The sequence below is a fragment of the Acinonyx jubatus genome, chromosome C1 (assembly GCF_027475565.1).
Source record: "Acinonyx jubatus isolate Ajub_Pintada_27869175 chromosome C1, VMU_Ajub_asm_v1.0, whole genome shotgun sequence".
NCBI classification, from domain to species: Eukaryota; Metazoa; Chordata; class Mammalia; order Carnivora; family Felidae; genus Acinonyx; species Acinonyx jubatus.
The window spans coordinates 188,954,845-188,982,346 of NC_069381.1; the positions used below are offsets into that span (position 1 = coordinate 188,954,845).

A 27,502-nucleotide genomic window follows, 5' to 3' on the forward strand; every position below is an offset into this window, starting at 1 on the left:
GGGTGCTATTTTACAGAAGTTTTTTTTCTTTGGGGATAGTATTAACATTATATAAGCAAATTAACAAATCTGTCATGTAATGAGTCACAGATATTCAGCATGGAGCTTGGTGGTGTTTGTTTTTCAAAACGTATGCCCTATTTCTATTCTTTTATTTAAATTATTAAGTGGGTATTCAATAATTCTGGCTAGAAGGACAAAATATGTTCTCTTTTATGACAAAGAGTGTTAGCAGAGAGAGAATCACTCCTTGGGGTTGCACAGTTTGGTCATGTAGAAATTGATGAGGAAAAAAAGGTGAATCACACCTCAGCTACTAGATTAATGCATCAAATTAAACGTTACTATTCAGGAAGGCAGCAGAAAGAAACTGCTTCCATGGTAACTGTTGTCATAGTTGTATTTTTATTCGTCTTTCAGAAAATGTATGAAAGCCAAATAATATAGCTGTAGTGATGCTTTTAATGATTTGCCCATTTTCAAATAGCAAGAGCTCTGGAGGCTTATGATTTCATCTCTCTCTTGAGTTGGTATTGTCAGCTTAATATCCAGCAAACATCAATCACTAGGGGTAAATGTATGGAAGGCAATCCATAGAAATGTCCAAAGATGCTTTGTCACTGAAGGTGTATTTTTTCCAGAGTTCTCCTGGGTTACTAAATGATCACCCAGGAAGATCTTAGTGTGGTTCTATAGGGCTAAAAAGAGACCCCTCCCAGGTATTTCTAGCTTCTCTTCTTTGGCTGGCCATGAGGAATATTAAAACTACATTTTTAGTGGAGCACCTGAGTGGCTCAGTCGGTTAAGCGTCGACTTCGGCTCAGGTCATGATCTCGTGGTTCGTGAGTTCGAGCCCCGCGTCGAGCTGTCAGCCCCGAGCCTGGAGCCTGCTTCAGATTCCGTGTCTCCCTCTGCTGCTTGCACTCTGTCTCTCGCATTGTCTCAAAATTAAAAATAAACATTAAAAATTTTTTTTAAATACATTTTTACTGCAACTACCTCACGATTTAGAAACTGGAATATCTGTTTGGATTATCAATACCTGTTTTTCCTGTTTATCTTCAGGATCTATCTTTTGTCTGTATCAGATTTAGAGAGCACTTCAAACTGAGTGACAGTAGGTGAGAAGAAGGAAGAAGATGAAAAGTGGATTCTCTTTAAAACTGGTATATTTAGCAAAACACTCTTGGAAAAGATTTGGTCAGATGTTAAAACTCAACATGGCATCCTTTTTTTCTGAATCATCAGACTGGATAGTTGAATGTTGGCTAGATTTCTTTCAGAATAGAAGTTCTACCTTTCTTGGCTAGGTTGGCTAAGGGAACAAGGTCAAGCAATGACTTGCCTCTGTCACCGGGAGAGGCTGATCAGTCTGTGGCCTGTAAGAACAGTGTGCTTTGCTGTTGTTGTGGTGGTGTTTCTGTAATATCCACCAAGGTTGGGATTCCAGCTTTCTAGTTTAAGGCTAAAAGAGATTGATTACAAAATACATTGGTATATTTTAGACTTGTGTGTGTTCACACACAAAATATTGTGTGATCTCGTGAAATGCTTTATTTTATATTAAACTGCCATGTTTTGGTTCCGACCACAATTCAAACTGTAGTTTCATGTTCCAGAATGGAAGGCATCCTGTGTTTTACTTTAAAAGCATGTTTCTTAGGTCTCTGTTTGTTAGCAAACACTTAGAAACACCTTGAAATTTCATCCTGTTAAATCAATTTTAGGACTATCTGAATTCTAGCTATGTTTAAATGCCGGGAAAGACTTCTCCAGTAAGCTTTTCTCAGCCCTCTCCAGTCCTCAGCATTCTGGCTCCTTATATTTAAATGTACTTGTTACCCATACCATACAATTGTTAACATTAGATTGGGGGATTAATTGTGCTTAAGTTGTCTGTGGCATCTTTATGGATACTATTCATCATCATTATTATTTAACCGAAGTATTTAACTCAAGTTTCTTATTCTTTGTGGTTTCTCATCTCATTCCCCTTACTGTATTGTAAACTTTCATATAAATACTAATTCTTCTATATCTTTGCATCTGTCACGGTATCTCCCACAACGTTGGGATTCAATGCAAATTTGCTAATGGGTTAGCCAGTAATCCTGTGAATTGGAACATGCTAGAAGTAAACATGATAATGTTCTCTCCCACAAGCTACCTATTTAAATGCATCTTGGGAAGAATTTTCAGCAAATTACCTTAATTTGCATCATTGCCTTCATGTAACATTTGCAGCTGTTCCACGTCTCAGGAAAATGATTCATATTATTTTAAAGACACGGCAACTTGAACAAAGTCAAAGCATAATGCCTAATGGTAATTAGCAATAAAAAATATTAAATTTGTGAATTTTGCAGAGGATAAATGCACACTGGATTTTCTAGAAGGTGGCCAGCTATATTGGGAAGGAACTTTTAAGGTGGAGCTGACTGATAACCTTTCCAAAACATTAATGTAGTTTTCTTCTCCCCCCACCTTTGTCCTTCAACTTTGCCCCTTCTTCCTAAATTATTGAGCTCTTTCTATGTGGCCAAACTTTTCTAGGAACTTCCCTCATACTCATCCTGTTGGTAAGCTATTATTATTTATATTTTAATGACCAGAAAACATTGAGGTTGGATGGATAAGGACTTTTGGCATAACTTGGCACTTTTTCCTCACTGAACTGAAGCCAACACTTCATCTTTCTTCCTTTGATGTGTGACCTTGAACAAAAAAAAAATCATTTAACTTCTGTGTGCCTTCTAAAAATGTTTTTCTTCTACAAAAGGGCAATCACAACGTCTGCCTACTAAGTCAACTGCACAGGGTACCATATTTATTATTCTGATTGGTCGAGATAATTAAAACACAAGGAATATAGGGCGTTGTTATTTTCATTATATAAGTCTTGATCACATTGGTGATCACCAGTGTGCACACTTAGGATCAGGGGTTGGAACCAGATTATAGTTAAAATGATCTATTAGTGTTTCCTTTTGAACATTCAAACTCCTAAGATATATTTACATATTTGAGTTTTTACACTGTACAGGAAAAAGATCCACAAGCTAGATTTCTGTGTTTCTTTAGCTGTGTGTGGGATAGACCCAGATGCGTTATTTACAGAAAAGCCTGTGTGATCTAAAGAAGGTGAAGTATTTTCCTCAAATGTATTCCAGTTTAAACTAGATAGTTTATTTCTGATTGGAATTTAATTATTCAGGTTGCTGGATTCTGGGCCTCCTGTGACACAGAAGAGAAAACCACTCTGTGTAACCCAGTGATGCAAGGCTGCATAGCAAAGCTTCTTCCTTCAAAGACTCAACCTGTTACAACGAAGCAGGCTCCTTGTAGGATATGATTAGCTGTTCTCTTTCTTCCTTCCTAGTTGGTGAATTTCCAAATCCATCTACTCTGAAACCATAAAATGTCCCGAATCTTAAAAGAAAGTGGTGTTTGAGATTCTGTGAACTTTCCCCACTGTATTGAAGAAAAACGAAGAGAAACTCTTGAAGGGTCTATTGAAAAATCAAGAGTAGGGGAAAAAACTATAAGCAAAAACATAAAGGATGAGAAGAATATTTCCTGAAAAACTTACAGTTTTTTTTTTAGTTTTTAAAGTTTATTTATTTATTTTGAGATAAAGAGAAAGAGAAGGAGAGAGAGGGAGAGAATTCCAAGCAGGCTCTGCACTGTCAGCGTAGAGCCTGACGTGGGGCTTGAACTCACGAACTGTGAGATCATGACCTGAGCCAAAATCTAGAGTCAGATGCTTAACGACTGAGCCACTCAGGTGCCCTGGAAAGCTTATAGTTTATACACGCAGATGCAGACCCACACTCGCTATGAATATAATATTTTAGTGAATATAGGACGAGCAATATTAGGGCAATGAGGGACATAAAAATAAGAAAGAAATTACCTCCAGTGTCACTAGTAATCAGCTATTTAGCTGTTTTACTCTTTCCGTGATTCTTTGCAGTAGAAAAGACAGTTTATTGGTCCTGGGTTCCTGGGTTCTAACTCTAATTACAACATTTTGATTTCTCTAGCACCTTCTTTCCTAGAAGCCCACAGCTCTCTTCTTTAGGAAACAGAGCTGGAATCATCCCACAGCTGTCTGCTCAAGACTGCTTCATACTTTCCAGGGCTTCTGCAGGCCATTTGGAAAGCATTTGTTTGTCTTACTGATATGTCGCTCCAGACAGGTTTTCTTCATTACTTCAGTGAGTGTTTCCCTAAATAAACTGAATATATCTTAAGAGCAGGGCAACTTCTTCCAAACTTTCTTCTGTTTCCCAAACCATATACATTACAGAGCATATTAAAGTACATTACCCGCTCAGAGGATGCTGTGATGGACAGTGTAGAGACCTCAATTCAAGTAGCTCCCTTTCTACTGAATTATGACATTCAGTCTCAAAGTATTTTCTGAATTCAGGGAAAGTTTAAACTTTCCACTTCCTATATTTAGTTTCAGTTATGTGTACGAGTCCTTGCCAAGTAGTGAAGAATATTGATTGAATACTCATTATGTGTGAGGCGTTTTTGCATGAAAACATACGTACTCTGGAAATGTCTGATTCCTATTACTAGAAGTCGAGAGAGTCATCTTTTTCTCTTGTCTTCATGTCCATATTAATGTTAACTGTTCTAGAATATAAGTCCCAAGAAAACGTAACTATGTATCTTCAGCTTATGTGATGTACATGATTGCTCAATATCATAACATAGCTCGCTAAGACGCAAAACCAGTCTTAAGACGCAAAACCAGTCTTCACTGAGGAACCTGACAGTCTTCCAAAGTTATTTAATACGATACCATTAGGTGCCATCTACTAAAAAGAAAAAAACCCCTAGAAATACAAAAGTACATTGTTAAATGTGTAAATTGTTCTTCAGTGAAGGAGGTTTGTGTATATAATTGAGTTTAGTTGTTTTTTGTTTATAGAGTTCCTGTAATTTCACTGTTCCAGATTCTGAGTCAAAAGAAAAATATCAAAGTGCTTAGGCAACAGCTGTTTTCAGTCCTTCAGGGTGTAATTCTGAGCCCAGGGCTATGCTTATTCTTGTCGTGAAATGATGCTCTTTGACTGTAAAACCCTGCATTCTTTCACACTGCTCTTATAGTGACTGTCCTTGTAAAAACAAGTGTTAATCATCAAGTCTGTTTAACAAATATCCCAAAGGAGAAATAATCCATTACGACCTTATGTGTGGTTCATGAACTTTTCTCTAAATTATATCTGTGATCCAATTTTGTATTGCTGAACACATTTCTAAACCTCACTGTATGGTTCCTTCTTTGTAAAAAAAGGCATGTGTTATAAAACCTTCTACTCATCTTGGCCATTCTTCTGATGTTTCTGTCATTTGAAAGAAAGGGGTTACTATGAAGTAAAAACAATATCCAAAAAGTAATTTGTAGAACAATAATGATGAGGACTTGTTTTACCTGATTTGAAAACATATTTTAATTGGACAATTTTCAAAACTGTATAGTATTTTGTAACATAAAAAATGATCAGTTAGTTGATATGGAGTAGCAGAGATTCCAGTAGTTAAAAACTATTTTAATCACGTTTCAGACAGAGCAGAAATTACAGAATGATAGGGGAAAAGTAGCATTTGTCAGGTACTTATTTCAATATAGAGAAGAATCTGTACTCTGTACAAATGCTGAATGTATAACAATGGAAAGAGAAATGGAACATAAGAAAAATAATGTATACCATTGTATTGAAATTCCTTAAGATGGATACAAATGTATTAGATGAATATACCAATTCTATTTGATATATGTACAAGGAAAATGAATGCTTGGGGAAATCTTAAATCATTTATAGGAAAATGTGCTGCCTCTTTGCATTAAAATAAGTTAAAATGTTAAAACATTCTTACTGATAAAGGTAATACGATCAGATATTTTCTTTCCCCATGGAGAAACAGGGATGTTGTTGATGGCACTGTAAGTGTTTCAGTTGTTGTGGACGGTAATCTGTCAATATGATTTAGTTCTAATATCTTCGTTGATGATGGTGGTGGTGGTGACTGGGCATGTGCCAGGCACTGTGCTGAGTAAGTGGGGGCACTTTTGGAGGAATGCTTGCTGTCTTGGCCACAGGTATGTCTGTGTGACCAGACATGTCATTGAGCATATCGCGCAAAGCCCCACAGTCTCTGGAGCACCTTTTCAGATTCATTGTTTGACATTTCCTTCAAAAGCTATTTGTTTGTTTTTTAAGTTTACTTATTTACTTTGAGAGAGAGACAGAGAGAGAGAGAGAGAGTGAGCAGGGGAGGGGCAGAGAGAGGGAGAGGCAGAATCCCAAGCACGCTCCGCACTGTCATCACCGCAGAGCCCGACACAGGGCTTGAACTGACCAACCATCAGATCATGACGTGAGCTGAGATCAAGAGTTGGACGCTTAACCAACTGAGCCACCCAGACGCGCCCCCCCTCCCCCAAAACTGTTTTCTTTATAGGCCATATTAATTTTTAAAAAAGTAAAAAAACCTTTTTTTCCATATTCATTTGTTACTCTCTTGTTGTAAATGTTTCCCCCCATGCCCTGAATGTCTTCTCTTCTTCTGGCAGATGGATGCTTTTTCATCTTTTGGAATTTTGTTCAAACTGCACCTGGTCAGTGAAGTCTTGGTCCCTGTGGCACCTTCGACCCACCGAGGCTGGCAGGTCTCCCTGGAGGGGAAGGGCTGGGTTCCAGTCATCCTTATGCACACAGTGAGACTTAACACCTGTGTGGAGAGTGAATGAATAAAAAAAAAAAAAAAAGGAAAATCCCAATAGTAATGTTATTTGCCCGCTCTTTCATTAAATTCTGTTAAACTGAATCTTATCACATTGGCTCAGTATAAGTTTATTTAATCCTAGAACTCCCAACAAGGCTATAAAATGGGGTAAGCAGTTATTACCAGCTACCTTATCGTACAACAGGCTTCTGTTGGGGTTTGTACTTGTCTCGTTGCTTATTTGCTGTAAGATGAGCCTTTCAGTGGTTAATGTCAGGTTCTTTTTAAGTTGCTTAAGGCAGTAATTTATCACCCTTTTTAGGCCAGGGTGGCATTAATGAACTCTTCCCTCTATTTAATATTCTTAGTAGAAAATATGCTTAAGGGTCTATCTTTTTTTAAATTTAAATCCAACTTAGTTAACATATAGTGTAATAGTGATTTCAGGAATAGAATTTAATGATTCATCACTTACTTATAACACCCAGTGCTTATCCCAAAAAAGGTCCTCCTTAATTCCCCTTGCCCATTTAGCCCATCCCCCCATCACCTCCCCTGGAGCAACACTCAGTTTGTTCTTTGTATTTAAAAGTCTCTTATGGTTTGCCTCCCTCTCTGTTTTTTTAAAAGAAAAATTTTTTTTAATGTTTATTTATTTATTTATTTATTTATTTTTTAAATTTAACGTTTATTTATTTTTGAGACAGAGAGACACAGAGCATGAACGGGGGAGGGTCAGAGAGAGGGAGACACAGAATCCGAAACAGGCTCCAGGCTCTGAGCAGTCAGCACAGAGCCCGACGCGGGGCTCGAACCCACATACCGCGAGATCGTGACCTGAGCCGAAGTCGGACGCCCAACCGAATGAGCCACCCAGGCGCCCCAATGTTTATTTATTTTTGAGAGAGACAGTCGGAGCATGAGTGGGAGAAGGGCAGAGAAAGAGGGAGACACAGAATCCAAAGCAGGCCCCAGGCTCTGAGCTGTCAGCATAGAGCCCGGCGCTGGGCTCGAACTCAGGAGCCATGAAATCATGACCTGAGTTGAAGTCGGAGGCTTAACCGACTGAGCGACATGGACGCCCCTCCCTCTCTGTCTTTATATTATTTTTGCTTCCCTTCCCTTATGTTCATATGTTTTGTATCTTAAATTCCACATATGAGTGAAATCACATGATATTTGTCTTTCTCTGACTTATTTCACTTAGCATAATACACTCTAGTTGCATCCATGCTGTTGCAAAGGGCAAGATTTCATTCTTTTTGTTTGCCAAGTAGTATTCCATTGTATATATAAACCACATCTTTTTTATCCGTTCATTAGTTGATGGACATTTGGGCTCTTTCCATACTTTGGCTATTGTTGATAACGCTGCTATAAACATTGGGGTGCATGTATTAAGAGCCTGTCTTATTCTCAAGAAGAAAGTTGTTTTTTTCCTTTAAACTTTTGGGACCCAGAAATGAAAAAATTTCCCTTGTATGCATTATTCATCAAAATCTTCATGCAAAAATTAATGCTTCAAGACACAGAATGAATTCAGAATAAGAAGAATATGGTATTTATGTCAGGAGATAAAGGTTCTGATGTAGATGACCGAGACCTCAGTTAACAAGACAGGAATTTCTTTCTCTGTCATGTAGTCATCTGGATGCAGGAAGAGCCCGAATCAGATATGATGACCGTATTCTGCATGGTTGTTTGGGGTTTGGCGAGTTGTGCCAAGGTGTTAGGTATTTGGGCTCCTTGTTTCTCATTGCTTTGTATTTAAAATTTAATACTTATTAATTTCATTTTTATTTCATGTTTTATTATTTTTAATTTTTTAAATATTTATTTATTTTTGAGAGAGAGAGAGAGAGAGTGCAAGCATGAGTCGGGGGGGCGCAGAGAGAGAGGAAAACACAGAATCCAAAGCAGGCTCCAGGCTCTGAGCTGTCAGCACAGAGCCCGATGCAGGGCTTGAACTCAAGAACTGTGAGATCATGACCTGAGCTGAAGTTGGAGGGATGCTTAACCAATTGAGCCACGTAGGCACCCTATGTTTTGATTATTGTAGTGATTATGCGGTTAGCAGTTGTGCTTGGCTGGAAGGAGAAGTTATGGTTTATAGTATCTTATGGGTTTGGCGTGACAAAATAGTCTTGACAATAAATATTTGGCTTAGAAGTTCATATATTTTGAGGAAGGGCCATTAATCTCCAACTGTTTGCAATACCCTTGTGATACAAGTTGTCCAGGCTGGGATGGAAAGTGAGCCCACATCATGGTGCAGAGTAGAAGCAGATGAAGTGTTCCTGGAGCCCTGAGGATGAAGGGTTCACTTCCAACCTGCGTGTGAAGGAGGGCTTCGTGGAAAGTAATGCAGTTGGACTGCCCTTGAAGGATGAGTAGGGTAGGATGAAGACAGAGAGGAGCATGGGTGGTATTGCCGGAAGGGGTGGGGGAGGGGAGGAGGGGAAAGTACCAGAGCAGGAGGATGCAGTGTCTGGTTGCCATGCAGGTAGCACTTCACAGATGGTTTGTGACACCAGCGTGCCTGAAGAATGGAGTTTGCAGGAAGGATGTTTTTGAGCAGGGAAGGGAAGGGAAGGGAAGGGAAGGGAAGGGAGTATAGATGTTGCATTTATTCTTGTCTTTAAAAAAATTTTTTTTCTTGATGGAAGGATAGAGGGGAATTTTATCTTGGGTAAGACTTTAACAAAACTCCATTGATTTGTTAACTTACATTTTTCGAGATAATTCTGTGAGCTAAACTAATCTTTAACACCTAGTACATATGACTCCTGTTTAGATGGGATTATCGTTGTATTTTGAGTTAAGGCACAGTAATGACAGTATTTGTTCTTTTTTCTTTAGGTATATTTATTTATTTATTTATTTTTTGAGAGAGAGAACATGCATACCAGTAGGGGAGGGGCAGAGAGAGAGGGAGAGAGGGAATCCCAAGCAGGCTTCTCACTGTCAGCGCAGAGCCTGACTTCGGGCTCAATCTCATGGACTGTGAGATCGTGACCTGAGCCGAAACCAAGAGTTGGACGCTCAGCCCACTGAGCCATCCAGGTGCTCTAGTAATGACAGTATTTGTAAATGTGTGACTTTTTCAGGGGGACATACACTCTGAGGGTTCATGAGGGGCATGGGTCTAAGTGCTTTCTGAAGTTAAAAGGTTGTGGATTCGCATTTTACTGCCACATTCTGCTGATAGATCATTTATAGAAAGTTCCAGTTTCTGATGAAGAACAGAGTGCTGACATGAGTTTTCACTTAGGTGTGCAGAAAGAATTGGTTAGCTTTGTGCGCAAAATAGGCTGAAATCCAGCCTTAATTAGTCAGACTTTTGCATAATTCATCGCAGTCACTTTGAAAGTCCAGCTGAATATGCTCTTGATTTTGATCACAATGGGTTCATTTTAAAGGACTGATTGTCTTTTATTAGTTCCGTGCTACACAGGTATTTATGTCTTCCAAGTAAAGCCATGACAGTGCACCTAGTATCCTTTTAAAGAAATGGATTGTTACACAGGGATCCATAAAGAAGTGCATCAATCCATAAAAATGTTTTTCTTATTTAATATCATTGCTACCAATCTAATCAGCTTTAAAGACAGGAAGGTAAGCTAAGTTTGTTTCTGTCTCTTTGAATCCATAGGCTGTCCATCTGGCCCAGGCAAGCTTCCAGATTGAAGCCTTTGGCTCCAAATTCATTCTTGACCTCACACTGAACAAGTAAGTGTTTAGTTATAATCCTGTTAAGAAGCAAGTGCAATAAAACTTTACTTCATGATAATGGTTTAGTCAAAATAGTGTCTGTTGTTGAAGCAATTGATATTTTTTAGCTGACTATGTCATGTTGCACTTAAAGAAAAATATAAAAGTCTGAAGCGAAGTCTGTCTTTTTTTCTTTTCCTGAAAGAGAAGGCATTTAACATTTAACTTGTTAAATATCTCCAGTAGAGTACTTACATATTATGATTTTAAATGGAATAAGTCTTTGAAGTAATGCTAGTTAATCAGTGTTAACTATGGTCATTACTATATATAGGAAACATGATGAATTACTGACTCAAGTATAATTAGACTTCAGTCTAGAAATTTCTTCCGTTTTACTTTTCATTATGCAATTCACATGACTTCTGTATGCAGAACAAAGAAAATCATGACTTGCGATACCCATTTTGAGAAGGTTCTTCCTTTGTAATTTTCTCTAATACAGGTTTTTAGAGATTGGTCCTGATGAAAATCCACCCAGTTTTTCTCTGAGCATGTGTTTATGTTGATATTTAAATGCTGTTTCCCAAGTTGGAACCAATTGTACAGATATCTTTGTACAAAGCATGAGCAAGCGCTATTTACTGAAGCAGGCCTCTTCAGCCTCTAATTGAGCTAGCAGTGAGCCTTTCTTGGGTGAAGGAGATTTCCTGTATGGTTCTCTTCAGCTGAGGGAGTCAGGAACTCCAGTGAGTATTTTAAATTCTCCTCAGTATTTTGACCAGAACTGAATCTTTGCCAGAAAGATACCACATAAGGCCATCAGACACTATAATGTACGCAGCCGCAGTCAATATCTGAGAAATTGCAAAGGAATATATAGAACAACTATTAAATTTCTTATATGCCAGATTCTGTGAGCTCGGCAGAAAAAAACAAAACAAAACGCAGAGTCAGCTTGGGTGCTCCTTACTCAAGTTTTGTTGCAGCTTTAAGTCAGAATGAATCAGCAGAACTCAGTTTCCAGTGGTAAAGCTGTTGCGGGTTTTCTTATTTGAGTCTGCTGAGCATTGGTTGAGTGCCTTTTCACCCCGCTGTGTCAGCACTGTACCTGCCTAGGAGATTTGTCTTGCCAAATCTTAGACTGTGTTGAGTCGCGAAGCATGGCTAATTTTAGTTTGTTTAAGGTCCTCTGTTCCTTTAACTCTTACTGCAATGGAGACTATCATTCCAAACTGAAGGGTGGTCATAGCAACTGACATTGCCATGTATTTTGAACATTAAAACATCACGGCCACGACAGAGCCTCCCAATCGAATGACTGAAGAAGTCTCCAGTGGACTTAGAGACCTGAAAACACACGAGAAAATCATTTACCAGTAATATTTAACATGCAGAGTAACCAAGTTGAGCACCTACTGTGAGTGGCCCTTGCCTTGAGGAGCTTCTTGTTTAGTCCAGAAATGTTGATAGGTAAATATACAATTTTAGAAGAGTGTGAAATTTGCTGTGCTAGAGATAAATGTGGAGTTCTGTGGTAGCACCGAAAAGGCAGCTCTTCAGGCGGGAACAGTGTGGAAAGGCATCCTGGAAATGGTGACAGTTGAGCTGAATCTTCTAAGACAGGTGCTAGTGAGGAGGAGAGTTGTTGGGGAGAAGGATAGGAGAGGAAGAGGAAATGGAGAATTCTGTCTAGACAATTCTTAGCGTGTGCTAAGGAGCCAGGCACATGCAGCTGTGGAGCATGTTAAGGAAGCATGAGACTTTTATTGAACTTCATGGTAAATTACAAGGTTGAGGCAGAGGGAGATGAGTCAGAATAGGTAGGCCCAGGGACAGCTCAACTCATGCAAGATCTCGTCTGTCATGCTTAAGAGCTTGGCTGTTATCCTCTAGAGTCTGAAAAATAAAGTAAGGGAATAAACTGAAGTTCTGTTCTTAAGAAGTGCCCAGAGGCATGGAGAGGGAATGCTCTCAAGAAATCTTCAGTTGATAAAAATCATCAGGATTGCTTTGATAGGGATGACAAGGCAGAAAGAAGAGTTAAAGTTAATAGGTGACTTGATCAGATAGCTAGGTGGAAGGTATCCAGCTGCAATGGGCAGCACAGGGAACAACTCTTTAAATGGTGAAAAGGATGTGAAATCAGAATAGACATAATTGATTTGAAAGGTTTGGGACATACATGGGGCCATGCCTAGGAGGTAGGTGGAAATAACAATCTGAAGCTCAGGGAAGAGATGGAGGCTGGAGATAGTAGAGAGTTATTTCCATATAATGTTAATGACAAGCATGGTTGTGAATGAGATTGCCCAGGGAAGGTAGGTAGAATGAGAACATAAGCTGGAAAGACAGTTAAGAGTTGAGGAGAGGAAGAGGAATCCACGAAGGGACAGAGAGTGAGTGTTCAGAGAAATGGGGGGAGAATCGGGATAATGATTAAATTGAGAGTTTCAGAACAGGAAGATGTGATTTATAGCCTTACATGAAAAGGATCTAATGAGATAAGGAGCCAAGATTACCCTCTGTATTTATCCATTAAGTATTCACTGGTCTGAAGGCAGTAGTTTCAGTGAAGCTTTGGGGGCAGAAACCAGGTTATGACAGGCTGGAAAGGACTGAGAGGAGGTGATGTGGGGACAGCAAGGGCCCACCGAGGTGGTCTGGGTGAGAGGAAAAGAGAACGAGAGCAGTGGCTAGACGAAGACACTGGGATCAAGGGACGGGCTGGTAGGGGTAACACAGCAAGTTGATAGGCTGAGCAATGGAGCTGGAAAGAGGGAGAGGTAAAGATACAGAAGAGACAGGAGATAATTTATGGAGCCAGATCTGAGTGAGGACAAAAGGGAGTGAGACCAGTAGCACAAGGGCAGCGTGTAGTTGTGAACCAGGAGGGACAGTTCATTCCCAACTTATGGGCGTGTGCAGGTAGAGATTGGTTTGCAGGTGAAGGGGTGACGTTCAGAAAACGCCTCTCTGGAGAGTTCCTTTTTGGGGACAGCATTAGCTGCCATAGGAATTGGGATAGAGAGGAGGGGTGGGTTGGGCTTGAGGAAAATGACAAAAATTTAGGCTTATCGCTGGGAGGAATGGGTGAGGAAGTTTACCAAGGTCATGTTAAAGAATGTGTGAGCGACTGTCATTAGATATCAATCATGTGTTACGTGTCAATCTTTGAGTCGTTCTTCCCGATGGTGTTCTGTTTTGTTTTTCTTAACCTGGGGTGCTGCATCATTGCAGCAGGTGAGGGTAGGAGGGGAAGCAGATTGTAGCATGGATCAGGGTTCAGATTTTCTGGTGGTAGCACAGGTGAGGAAGAGTGGAAGCACAGCTCTTTGAATGCTGGTCAATAACTTGGGTAGGTAAGTACCAGGATCCAGCCTGGCCAAGGAGGGAAATGATGTCAGGAGGAGGCTTCGGGACTGGACTGGGAATAACTGGAGGTCTCTTTATACAGGGAAAAGTAAATCAGTGGGAGGGAGGCCATGAGAGCTGTACTCGTGCATTATCTCCCCCGTGCAGAGTCTCGAGCCTTCTGATGCAGCTTTGAGTATGCGCTACGGGTATGACGTAGAGACGCGAGGGAATTGTGTCAGGGTATGACGTGTGCAGGCCAAGGTGGGTCGCTAATTTAAATGACTTTCAATGGCTGGGATTAACTAAAAAGTCTGATTCATGTTAGAATAAATTAAAGAGAATTTTTTGATCAGTCATGGAGGAATCAGAAGAACTTTTGAGGAAAGAGGGATCTCCATTTCCACCACGGAGTGGTCATCACCACACTACTTACAACAATTTAAGTTGTCGGAGAATGGAAAAGGGAAAAGGTACGTGGCAAGTTCATGGGCTCGGTGAAGGAATAAAAGCATAAAGATATCAACATAAACTAATCAAAGTGGTGGCCGCAGAATCTAAGTGGTGAATGAGCTCATTGGGCCTGGACTGCCAGCTTGTGAAGACTACCCCAATGTGGGTTCCTGAGAGGAGAGTGTTTTTGAGTCTGTACTTTTATAGATTGAAAAAGCGAGGCCTTGGCTTACTGAGGCATCTCGTGGCAGAGACGTGTGTTTTATTGGTTTGTTCAGCAAGTGTCGAGCAAGCATCTGTTGTCTGCCTGGGACTCCTGTGGGTGCTGAAGCTGCTGAGAATAGGATGGGGCGGGGTCCCTGCTTCTGGCCATGGAGCTTTGTTCACTAAATAAAGCTAGATCACATGTGATGACGGGGACTGCAGATAGGGGTGGCCAACATGATTTGGATGTCACAGAAGCCAGAAGGTCTGTCAGAGGAGGAACAGTGAGCTGAAACCTGATCGTCAAAGATGAGCCACCACCGAAGCTGGAAGGCTGAGGACAGTGGGGGCAGTAAGTGCAGTGGGGGTAGACTGAGGAGATGATGTCAGAGAGGAAGCCATGAAGCCAAATCGTGAAGGGCCGTCATCTGTGGAGATGTGTTTGATGGGAAGCTATCGGAGGGCAGCAAGCATGGATGTCACACTACTGGAGTTACATTTCATTTAGCCAAGAATCCTAGTTGTGGCCTCAGAGGACTTTTGGTCATTTTCCTTTTAGGATACTTTCTTCTTCAATTTTGTTTTGTTTTTCTTCTAGAATAACTTTTTCTACGTTCAGAATGTTTAAAAAGGTTTACCAGATTGAATGCTTAACGTGTATTGATCCTTGGAAGTGCTGGAGTCCAGTGATTGTCTCCTCCATACGTGTGATTGGAATCATGCCAAAGTCCATATTACCTATCAATTAGATTTGCTGGTGTGTTCAATAATTGTTTATAGGGAGTAAGAGTGACCAGAGCTGCCTAATGGTTGAGATCACAGTTCTGGAATCATATAGACACGGGTTTGAATCTGGGGACTATCATTTACTAGCCATGTGACCTTGGGCCATTTTCTTTGTTTTTTGTTTTGTTTTTGTTTTTTTAATGTTTATTTATTTATTTTGAGAGATAGAAAGAGAGAGAGAACAGGGGAAGGGCAGAGAGAGAGAGGGAAACAGAAAATCCCAAGCAGGCTTCACATTGTCAGCATAGAGCCTGATGCAGGGTTCGAACTCACAAACCATGAGATCATGATTTGAGCAGAAACCAAGAGTCAGATGCTTAACCAACTGAGCCACCCAGGGGCTCGACTTTTTTTTTCACAGCAGTTTTTTTGAAGGTTTATTTATTTTGAGAGAGAGAGAGAGAGAGAGAAAGAGAGAGCACATGCAAGTGGGGGAGGGGCAAAGAGAGAGGGAGAGGGAATCCCAGCTAGACTCTGCACTCTCAGTGCAGAGCCTGACGTGGAGCTCAGACTCATGAACCACGAGATCGTGACCTGAGCTGAAGTCAGATGCTTAATGAATGAGCCACCTGGTACCCCAAGTTTCTTTGTTTTAATAACAGTTTGAGATATAACTCACATGCCATAAAATTTACTTCTTTAAAGCATACCATTCAGTGTTTTTTGTTATATTCGCAGACGTATGCAATTACATCACCATCTAACTGAAGAACATTTTTGTTGTTCTGCAAAGACCCTGCACGTTTCCCATTCCCCTCTTCCCCAAGCCCTTGGCAACCACTCATCTACTTTTTGTCTCTGGATTTGCCTATTCTGGACATTTCATATAAATGGACTTATGCAACTTGTAGCTTTTTGCGATTGGCCTCTTTTGCTTAGCATAATGTTTTTAAGGTTCCTCTATGTTGTATTAAATAATATGCCATCATATGGATATATTCTTAACTTTTTAAGCTTTAGTTTCCTTCTTAAGCTGTAGGCTGTTATAAGGATTAAATGAGATAATGTGTGGTATTTATACATGTCTGCTAATTGGAAGGGTGTGTTAATGCTGTGGACTGAAATTTGTCTCTCTAAAATTCCTATGTTGAAGTCTTAACCCCCAATATGACTGTATTTGGAAATAGAGCCTCTAAGGAGGTAATGTTAAATGAGGTTGTAGGGTGGATCCTTGATCTGATAGGATTAGTGTTCTTATAAGAAGAGACACCAGAGAGCCCCCTATCTCTCTTTGTGTTAGGGGATTCAGCAGTGAAGAAAAGATTCATTGATCTCATTAAGCTTCTGATCTAATGAGGACAGGACAAGTCCACTTCAATGTCAGTCAGTATTTTTTTCCGATTTTGTAAATGAAAAGAGGGTAGTGTACTGTATGATCTTCTTCCTGCTGAAAGGGGACTGAAGAAGAAATTAGAGATGGCTGGCCTGTGGTTGATATGCACTCAAAGTGATGAGTATGGTTGGTCAGAACCTGACATCCATTGGGCCATAATCTAGGTACTAATAGGTAGGGTTGCTTTATCTAAAATAATGGAACTGGGCTTTGAGGGCTTCTCACACTGACATCTGTTCCTGGGTGAGGTGGGGAATCTCTTGGTTCTTCTGGATTCTACTCCGCAGTCAGAGCACATATTCAGGTACTTATTATTGTAGCTCTTCTGCGTGAAACTGGGTAGCTGGGCTGAATCAGTTTACCTCTGCGGGCTCCCTGGAAAGCCGCTTTGTCTAAGGTTCCAGCCACATTCTTCAATGGCACCTATTAGGAAAATTGTATGTGGGGGCTAACCTTTGTCCTATATATGGCCCTATCCTTTTGTGTACATATTCTGTTGGCTGGGACATGCAATGGTGATTGGCCCCCCAACAAAGGTTAAGCCTCTGTAACCTCCAACAAACACTGGAGAAGACACTGCTAGACCTGGATCATATCAAGATTGGGCCTTGGGATACATATGTACATAGTGGTGACATTTGACATTGGGCCACCAGGAATCTCAGAAAAGGAAAATCAATGTAGCATGCCTGGTTGAGAGAGGTACACAGACCTTCTATGTGGAGGTCATTGCATTGAGTCACAGTGATGTTTCTCTTCACCCAGGAATGGGGTTTGAGGTGCTTACTGATGAGTGCATGCAGGATGGTGGGGGTAGTGCCAGGGCACAGATGATTGAAGCAGTCTTAGTGTCACCACGTGGGAAGGGATCTACTCCAAGGAGTGGCAAGTAGAGGCACGATGAAAGGGTCAAAGTAATGTGTTCAGTAAGGTAGTTATGCATTTAGGAAAAGGTCTTTGTTTCTTTGTTGTTGTTTTTGTTTTGTTTTGTTTTGTTTTGTTTTTGAATCAGGGGTGTTTGATTTCAGATGAATATCTAGAAAATGCTGATTTAAAGAAATATATGCACAGTAATTTGCTCATGAAAAGTAGTTCATGCAATGCTTTTGAAGGAAGAAAACAGCCACACTGATGTAGTTTCAGTTAGGTTAAATCAAGAGCCTGACTTTTGTTCTAATTATTACGACCAATTTACTCTTCATTTAGTCAACAAACATTTATCGAGTATCTTTTTTGCATAAGGTACTGTGCTGACGGACCCATGGAATTCAGAGGTCTGCAAAAGAATTCTCCTTCACAGGAACCCACAGTAAAAAAGAAATGAGATGAAAACATATACAAATTGTCTTAAAATATCATAGGAAGTGATTTGTGAGGGCTAGATGCTGAGGGAAGGTTTTATGTGGAAGGTGGGATTTGGTGTTCATCTTAAAGGATGCTATCTTGGCTTTGGTGGTAGACCCTGAGGTAAGGATTCCAGGAAATACCTTCAGGGTGTAAGGAAGTGAGACGTGGAAGAGAAAGGAAGCCGAAAAAAATGCGATTTCCCACTGCGGCTCATTCCTGCTGAGGAACCTTGGGCGTTGGGTGGATTCTTCTTCAGAATGTCATCCAACTGAGTGATGAGGAAGCTGGGGTTTTGTCCACCAGCTGCCAGTCTGTTGTTGGTCGAGGGCTGGTTCTGGGGGCAATAACTCGTGAGTACTTCCGCTGCCTCCTCTTGGAGACAGAAAAATGCCCTGAGGCCAGGAACCTAGGTCTTCCCAATCAGGTTCCTGCCGTGTGTTGACATGGCTGCTAAGGGCCCACGGGTGGGACAGGGCAGAGTCTGTGACACACGCTTTTCACTTGGGAAGATGTGGGAGGGAGAAAATCTCATTGCACGCAGGAAGGTGGCGGAGTAAAGGTGTGGGAGTAGGAAAGCACCAGATTCCTGTTGGGAGGGAGTGAGGACTGGTGAACCCATCACTCAACGAAGCTGGAAGTGTCAAGGAGCAGATGGAAGACAATCTCCTTGTTTGGACTCATTGGATTCTAAGTGGGAAATTTAGTCTCTTTCGGCTCTGCAGATTTGGAGATACGAACTTCAATTTGGTTTGTAACAAGGAACGTGGGGAGCAGAGACAGGCCTCCTCCTGTGCCATTTGCCTTTTGCGAGTGAGTAGGACCAGGAGTTAGGAGCTGTGGCTGGAGAAGAGGGTACAGCAGACGGCCTGTACTCTAGCCCGACACGAGCTGTTGCGGTCTCCCATCTTGGCTTGTAAATTTGCAGGACTTCTGAACCGAGATCAGCTGGGCCAAGTGTGCCAGTGCTGGCCCCCCACTCCTGTCCTACTTTCTGCTCATCAGTCTGCTAACTCATAGGCTAAGTGCTCTATTTCCTAATTTTCGAGGTCTGCAGAAGGAAGCCTTTCTACTACAGTAGCCATGATGGTGACAGACCGAATGCTAAACCCTTTACCCATTTTCTCCTATTCAAATTCCTTTAGAACCCTGTGAGGAAGATGTGATTATTCCCATTTTTCAGCTGAGCAACTTGAGGCCTGGTAAGATTCAATCACATGCTGGGACTAAGCATGGGCCCTTAGTCTTGAGTCTTCTTCTGTGTCTGCTTTGATCACAACACTGGACTATCAAATTACAAGCAAGCTGGGCATAATTCTAACGATTGCTCATCTGTTCACATAAAGTGGGGAAAAAAGAATTGAACTATTTTAGTCAGTTTTTAACAATATAAAGAAAACACACAATTCTCCAATAGGATTTAAAATAATCCTGTTTGTTGAGCAGACCATCTGTTGTGGGCTGAACCGTCTTCCTCCAAAATTCCTGTGTTGAAGTCCTAACCCCCAGTGCCTCAGAATGTGACCAGATTTGGAGAAAAGGACTTTAAAGAAGTAATTAAGTTGAAATGAAGTCTTTAAGGTAGGCCCTAACGCAATATGACCAATGTCCTTATAAGAAGAAGAAATTTGGACACAGACCTATGTGTGCACAGAGGAAATGCCATGTGATGACAGTGAGAAGGTGGCCACCTGCAAGCCAAGCAGAGAGACCTCAGAAGAAGCCAGTTCTGCCCACACCTTGATCTTGGGCTTCTAACCTTCAGGACCGGGAGGAAATAAGTTCCTGTTGTTTAAGCCACCAGGTGTGGTACTTTGTTATGATAGCCCTAGCAAATTAATATACATCCTAATGCATTTATTGCTTACTTATTGTAGTGAGACATTCAGCATTAAATGTTGCTGTTTGTTGAACGGGAAATCTCTCATAGCTAATAATCCCATAATTTCCAAGTGCTGTTTTGAGAGATTATGGTCTCTTTTGCATTTATAGAAAAGGAAAGGTTAAATTATTTTGGTAGCTTTGAAAGAATTTTTGTGATGGTAAGGAAGCTTGAGAGGCAGAGATTCCCCAAAGTTGTCATAAGTATCGATTGCCACTATGTCATGTGCAATATGATGTAGGTGAATATTGATTTTCATATGTCCTAGAGGCCCTAGAGTATACTAAAGTTTCCAGTGCTGTGGGGAATGAGGTGCTGTGGGGTATTCTCCCCCCCCACCCCCCCTTTTTTAAAAATAAGGCTTATTTATTTATTTTGAGAGAGAACGAGAAAGTGTGAGAGAGAATCCCAAGCATGCTCAGCACTGTCAGTGAGGAGCCCAGTGCGGGCCTCGAACTCATGAACTGTGAGATCATGACCCTAGTTGAAATCAAGAGTCAGATGCTTACCTGACTGAGCCACCCAGGTGCATTCTGCCTTTAAGGCATCCTTTCCTGTCTGGCTCTAAACATTTTGATTCTATAGTGCTGGGTGGCTCCTCTTTTTGCTGTATTTTCTCTGATTAGGTGAGGACCTATCAAATCTCCCTTAGGCATTTCTCGTTGGAGAGTCAACCCTATATTGGATGCTTTGGATCTTATAACTATCATTTGCTTTTGATGACCCATCTTTATGCTGGTAGATCAGGTCCAGAAACTCTTGAAAAATGTATAATAATATAAGTATTGCCTACATGTTAATAGGTTCTAGTTCTCTTTTTTAGGGTGTGTATCTGACCTACTTTCAAAATGGTTTGACAGTGACTTCCACAGTCAAACATAATAATAGCAGAAACATTAAAAATAAAATCCCAATGAAACCACTGGCATTTATGTACTGATTGTTTATTTCCATAGGTAGACATGATTTAGTATAACTCTTGGGTAGTGAAGGACAATGGATGTTTGCCCTCTAACTGTAGTAATTATGAGACTTCCTTACCCCATGCCCTCTTGCCTGTCGACAGTAATTGTTATGGGTGATGGGACCCAGGGAAGTCAAACACCAGACTGAGAAAATCAGAAGGGCCATAGAAGCTAGGTTTAGGCTCTAAGTTCCAAGATTGTCCAGAAAGGAGAAATCTGTGGCTATAGTCTCTAGAACCACAGAGAAAAAAAAAAGTCATCTAAGAATTTCTAGCAAAATCAAAGGGCTCTAATTGTCCATGGAATCACAATGCACTGCTTATTTAATCTAGGAAATAGAAGATACCTAGTGAATTAAGAGACCATGTCTTAACTAATGGATTAAAAAAGACCCTTTGCAGGTACCCACCCTAATGCAATGCGGGGAAATAAAACTTGAACTTGATTCATTCTTCAGACCACTTCTTTGTCTTTTTTATTTTTTTAATTTTTTAAAGTAGGCTCTATACCTAATGTAGGGCTTGAACTCAGCACCCTGAGATCAGGAGTTGCACGTTCCACCACCAAGAGCAAGACAGACACCCCCATTTCTTGGTCTTTTGAAGACAGATAAATTTATAAAAACTGCAGCAGAAGTTAATCTTGACAAAAAATTGGAAAGCATTGAGTATTAGATGATACCAAGCATCTGTGATGAGTTAATTATGGTAGTTATTGAATTTAGATCTTACTTTTCTGACAGGTGAGAAAAGCCACATACTGGCATCTGTAATTACCATTATCTGATAAAACAAGTTTGTCTGTCTGGAGATACAAACATTTTCCTGTCAAAGAGGAATTTATCCCTTTGGCTCTGATACCGGCAGGACATTAGGTAGCATAATGGTTAAAGTCTGCAACTATGGTTTTGTGAATGATCAGAAACGTTACACTTCCATGGATATTTTGTTTTGACACTCTCTGTCAGCCAAGTGCATGAAGTTCTTTCTAGCCCCAGTGGATTGATCAGTAGATTTCCATGGATTGAAACCTTTTCTGAACCATTCCAAGCACTTCTTATTTCAGAAGTGTTTATTTAGTACTTGTTAAGTGCCAGACACTGTTAAAGCCACCAGAGAGAAATCCTTCCCTCATGAAGCCAATGGGACAATGGAGGAGAAAGAAATCTACAGCCATTTAAATGACAGTCTGGGATATACCATGGTGGGAGAAATAAAGGATGCTTTTATCACACATAGGAGGGGTGGGAGGAGATAGGGAACTAAATGTCTAAGCTCAGATGTAAAACTTCAGAGTTGGCCAGACAAAGGTTTGAGGGTTAGAGCGTGAGAGCCTGAAGAAGGTAAGTAAGACAGGTGAAGTATGGAGTGAAAGAAAAGGCAGGCTTGGAGAAATTAACAAAATCACACAGCCACTAAGCGACAGAGCCAGGATCAGAACTCAGGATTGCCCACTGTCACAGCCTTTGAGAGCTGAGACACTTTTCAGTGATGAAGGAATCCCACTGAAGTTATGTGTGAAAAGTTCTATAAAGATGAACGGAGGATGAATAAATTTTGCATCACTTGTCTTTTACATCTTGCTTTGCTTCCAATACTACTCTGTCTTGTATAAATCTAATGCTAAGCAATAAATCTATTAAAATTTTCTCTTACTATTGTAGAAAGTTATATAAAGTAACTGCTTGACATCAGATAAAAGGGCTCATTAAGATTCTTGGCTATCATCTGCCGCCAGTAAGAATTGTGTTATTTCTACAACCATTGTTTTTGATGATTCGTAGACTGGCATCATCATTTACAGTCGTTTTCCCTAATCTTTTAAAATTAATTGTAATATTAGAATCCCCAATATTAGAATCCGATTGTTTATTATGATTTGTTTATAAAAGTGATCTCTTTAAACAATGTGTTCTAATTCATCTTCCATGATGATATAAACATGCTTTATCATTTGGTTATGTGTAAAAACAAACCAGTCTATATAGGCTTTTCCATAAGACCATTTCTGCAAAAAAGTTTCAAGTCCTTATTTCAATTAAGATAATTTTAAAATGAAAACTATATTTATCTTTCTTGTAGGAATATTTTTCAAATAAGAGGCAGAAAATCTCTAACACATTGTAGAGTGCACGTGCCATTTCTTCTTCCTTTATTTTTTGCCCAAATGACTTCACACATGCAATAAATCAGACTAAACTATGTGACAAGAAAGATTTCACAGCATAAGGACAAGACTATGTCTCTTATAAATCCCTAGAATTTCTTAGAGACTTATTGTGTCTGAGCCTCTTCCTCATTACTGTTAGTATTTATGCATTAAGCACAGCCTGACCTGGTACTTGACCCTAAGGAGATGCTTTGCTCTTTAAAGCTATTCAGATGATGGTAAAGGGTTTCTTTATGTGACTTCTAGCGCTTGGCCATCCTCGCTCTGTCTCTCTGTACGACGCTAGTTTAGGGGGAAACAAAGCAGAATAAGATGCAGCTTCTTTAAGGAGCTCATAATTTAGGTGAGATTAGGGAAAGCTGCACGGAGGAAGAGGTGCTTAAGCTGAATTTTGAGGAAGGAATAATCCAGGGATCAGTAGATAATACTTTTGGATGGGGGCGGGTTGGGCAGGAACTCTTTTGAGCACTCATTCTTACTGGTGAGTCAATGTTTTTGACAGGGAATATTCTTCACTGGATACATATGAGTGATGGGCTGTTAATACAGGGTAGTTGTTTTGAATCTTTTCCTTGCTAGTATCTGTATCTGATACAGCGTTGTAGCCAGCGGTAGTTTTCTGAGGTGTAAAAATGAAGTACTGATATTTTACCGAGGTTAAAAATACATATGTGCCCTTTTCTCTTTGGGAAGTTTAGTTAATTCTGTTCCTATGCGATCGTTAATGTGCTCATGACTGAATGTAAACATTTAGTGACAGCAGTGCTTTGAGAAGTAAATAATATATCTGTCTTTTCATCCAACTTTGTGTCCTTTCGACTTGGAGAACTGTAAAAAAAATGAACCAACTGCGCGACATTATCAGATATTCTTTTTTATGAAAGCAGTTTGAGGCAAGGTTTTCAGGTCTGTGGATTAAGGGAGGCAAACGTTCCTGCACTCGGCATCATCACCAAAATGCCCATACTGCATTTCCCTTGTTCTGACTTGATACCTCTCCTCAAGATATGCTGTTCGGAAGTGCTCTTTATGATTAAAAACTGCACAACTTGTTTTAAAAAAAATTGTGTGTGTGTGTTTTCTATGCAGGAAATTCTATTTTCTTCCTGTAAGTCCCAGTGAGGAAGGTTTGCTTAATGCCTGGTTATATCGACTGGGAGATACTAATGTCAGTGCAGAGCAGCTCATAATGTTGTACCCATTGTCCTAGAGCAAAGCTGTATAGAAAGCCAAAAGAGAACCAATATTTTTTGGCTCGTCTTTGAGGTCCACTTCCTGGTAAGTAATAATTAAATGACATGGCTCTCAAAGTACAAAACCCCACTAATCCTTAGGTGTTACCTAGCAAGTGTTCGGCACAGGTATGTGGGTGATTAGACATGATGATGGACAATAGTAGCACATTCATGAAAACTGGCCTTTCGTAAGGAAACAAGACCTTTTATGTTATGAAGACTTAGCTCTGCCACAGCGGTGGATGATACAGGCCCTGGAATCAAAATGTTTTTCTCAGTATAATTGAACTAACAGCACTGTAGCAATGCTTTTTCTAGAGTAGCATTGAAGCCCTTCTCTTTTCCTTCCTGATCCAGAGGGTCAGCCTTGTCTTTGCTTTGTCCTTGGCATGAGAGAAGTCCAAGAACATAAGTGTGTGTGTCTTTGAGCTGAATCTGCTGTCATCCACCTCCACCTGGGAGGGGAGCCTTGCGTTTCCATCCATTGACTCCGTCATCTTCCACTTCTCAGTTTGAATGTCTCACTTTGAATGTCGCAGCCTCATGCTTTTACTTATTTGTTTTTTAAATAGGATGTTTTCTTAATATTTGAAGAAAGCATGGTCCAAATTGTGTTTTGAGAGTTGGATTGAATTACAGAATATTTTCTATTCTGGTGTTCTTCAGGGTCTTCAAATATAATTAAGTTTCTTCAGATGTAAATGTCCTTTTGATTCTTAAATTCCACGCAAGAGTGAAATCATACAGTATTTGTCTTCCTCTCACTGACTTATTTCGCTTAGCATGATACACACTCTGTACCTATTCACGTTGTTGCAAATGGCAAGATTGTGTTCTTTTTTAGGCTGAGTAATATTCCAATCACAACTTCTTTATCTATTCATCAGTTGATGGACATAGGGGGAAAAGGAGAGAGAGAGGCAAACCATAAAACAGACTCTTAACTATAGAGAACAAACTGAGGGTTGATGGAGTGAGGTGGGTGGGGGATGGGCTAGATGGGTGGCAGGTATTAAGGAGGATACGTGGTGTGATGAGCACTGGGTGTTATATGTAAGTGATGAATCACTAAATTCTACTCCTGAAACTGATATTACACTATATGTTAACCAACTACAATTTAAATAAAAACTTGAAACAAAAAAATAAATAACATAATGTCCTTTTGAAAGGTCTTGTTTCTTGTATTAAAGTAGACAGAGCTGGGTGGGCTTCCTGCCTCTGTTGACTTGGCTGAAGTGTGCTACTTTTCAATCTCCACTTTGAAATCGGAAGGATTTACAAAGGCTGTACTTGTGACTTCTGAATGAAAATGATTACAGGTATATTTGTGTATTTGGTTCCTGTTTCCAAGAACAGCTTACAGCTTCTTTTTGAATTCCCTTTGAATCATGATAGAGCAGGCTTAGATGCATTAAGACTCATTCAGTGTAACCCCCTAGCTGATTTTCACATCTCTTCTTACCCTACTGAGTGGTCTTCTAGTGTGTTCCAGAACACCTCCAGGCCTGAGGTGGCTGATTCTTAGTCTGTGGCTGCCTTATGAAGCCCTTTTTTTTCTAACTTTCTGTAATTTTTTACCTCCTAGTTTCAGATTTTGTACTTAAAACCTCTCAATCATAAAGACCGAATATTAGTCTACTTCATTCAATTATCAGCAGTTTTCTAGAAATTGGTTTGTGAGATTGCTCTTGTGCTTTCAAAATAGCTAAGATTATGTTCGTAGGTGTTCCCCTAGAATATGAAATAAGAATACAGATCATCTTCCAAGAAGAAAAGATTGGAAAGTTATAAAAAGAATTTTTCTAATACTTGAGAAGTATTATTTTTTAAGCATGTAAGAAGTTATTTATAGTTTCTCCCTGCCAGTGCTCAGTACTATTAAACAGCAGGAGGCTTTTGCAGCCTAAAAAATGGTATTTTCAAATCTGGAAGAACTTTCTACAAGGTGAAAGCAATCTCAGGTTGAACTGCCAGATTTTTCTGCCTCTATGTGTTTTACAGATGAACTGAATGTAATGCAGTCTATCAAGAGAACATTTAATAACTAACTACCCATTAGTAGATATAAAACCCAATGTATTACGTGTAATTTCGTTTTTTTTCCCTAAAATCGCATTGAAATATGATAATATATTTTAGTATTCTGGGTAAAATTAAAATGTAGTAATTTAAAAATGTTTTTAGTGTTTTCTTTGGAGATAATATTAGGCTATTTCAGAAATCAAATTGGATGTCCAAATTAATCTCCATCTTATTTGATCATATTGGGAAGAATAATATCAAAACACACTGACTTCCTTTGCCTTATTTTGGAGAGTGATGGTGGTATATAGAAAAATCATCTTTTACCATTGGTATGAAATACCATACTTTTGTGTATTCTTTTATTGTCATTTTTTAAATGTACATTTTTAAATTCCAGTGTAATTAACATATGGTATTATGTTAGTTTCAGGTGTTAAATATAGTAATTCATCAATTCTATATATTACTCAGTGCTCATCATGATAGTGTACTCTTAACAAAGGCAAAATTAAACTATTGGGGACTACATGAAAATAAAAAGCTTTTGCACAGTGAAGGAAACCATCAACAAAATAAAAAGTCCACTGAATGGGAGAAGTTATTTGTAAGTAATATATCCTAGAAGGGGTTACTATCCAAAATATAAAATATATTTATTATATTTATTATTCTTAACACATCTACCACCCAAATCTGATAGAATATTCTTTTTTTTTAAATTTTTTTTAACATTTATTTATTTTTGAGACAGAGACACAGCATGAACGGGGGAGGGGCAGAGAGAGGGGGAGACACAGAATCAGAAGCAGGCTCCAGGCTCTGAGCCATCAGCCCAGAGCCCGACACGGGGCTGGAACTCACGGACCACGAGATCGTGACCTGAGCTGAAGTCGGACGCTTAACCAACTGAGCCACCTAGGCGCCCCTAGAATATTCTTTATATATGCACACAGCAGACACTTTGAGTTCAAGTGTGTACACTTTAAATTGGCTAAGTTTTTGGCCATTGTCTTCACTCAAAAATAGGCCACCTTCTGATGAATTTATATAAAAACGTTTCATAAATAGTTATTTTCTCCTGTGTTATCTGTGAGCCAGCAAAAGCATTTCTTCTGTGTTTATGAATTAAGTATTTTTTGAATGCATGTGTTTTTTTTCAATAACGTGTTGTTTATTGAATCTTTACTATGAACATCAAATACTAGTGGTAAAAATCAGTATTTTCCATTGACTTTGAAGAATAGTAGAAAAGAAATCAAGTGCTCAGATACAGCATGTTTTGGTGATTATGACTGAT

At 39.8% G+C, this 27,502-nt stretch overlaps 1 protein-coding gene across 7 annotated transcripts in view; it reads left to right on the forward strand.

Annotated features, from left to right (window-relative positions):
• Positions 1-27,502, forward strand: part of ADAM23 (ADAM metallopeptidase domain 23) — a 200,369-nt gene that overhangs the window by 38,672 nt on the left and 134,195 nt on the right. For all 7 annotated transcript variants that reach the window (XM_053215688.1, XM_053215687.1, XM_027052633.2 and 4 more), the window contains exon 3: positions 10,394-10,470. In XM_053215688.1, coding sequence (XP_053071663.1) covers positions 10,394-10,470 — 77 coding nt within the window. The remainder of the gene's footprint in view (positions 1-10,393; positions 10,471-27,502) is intronic.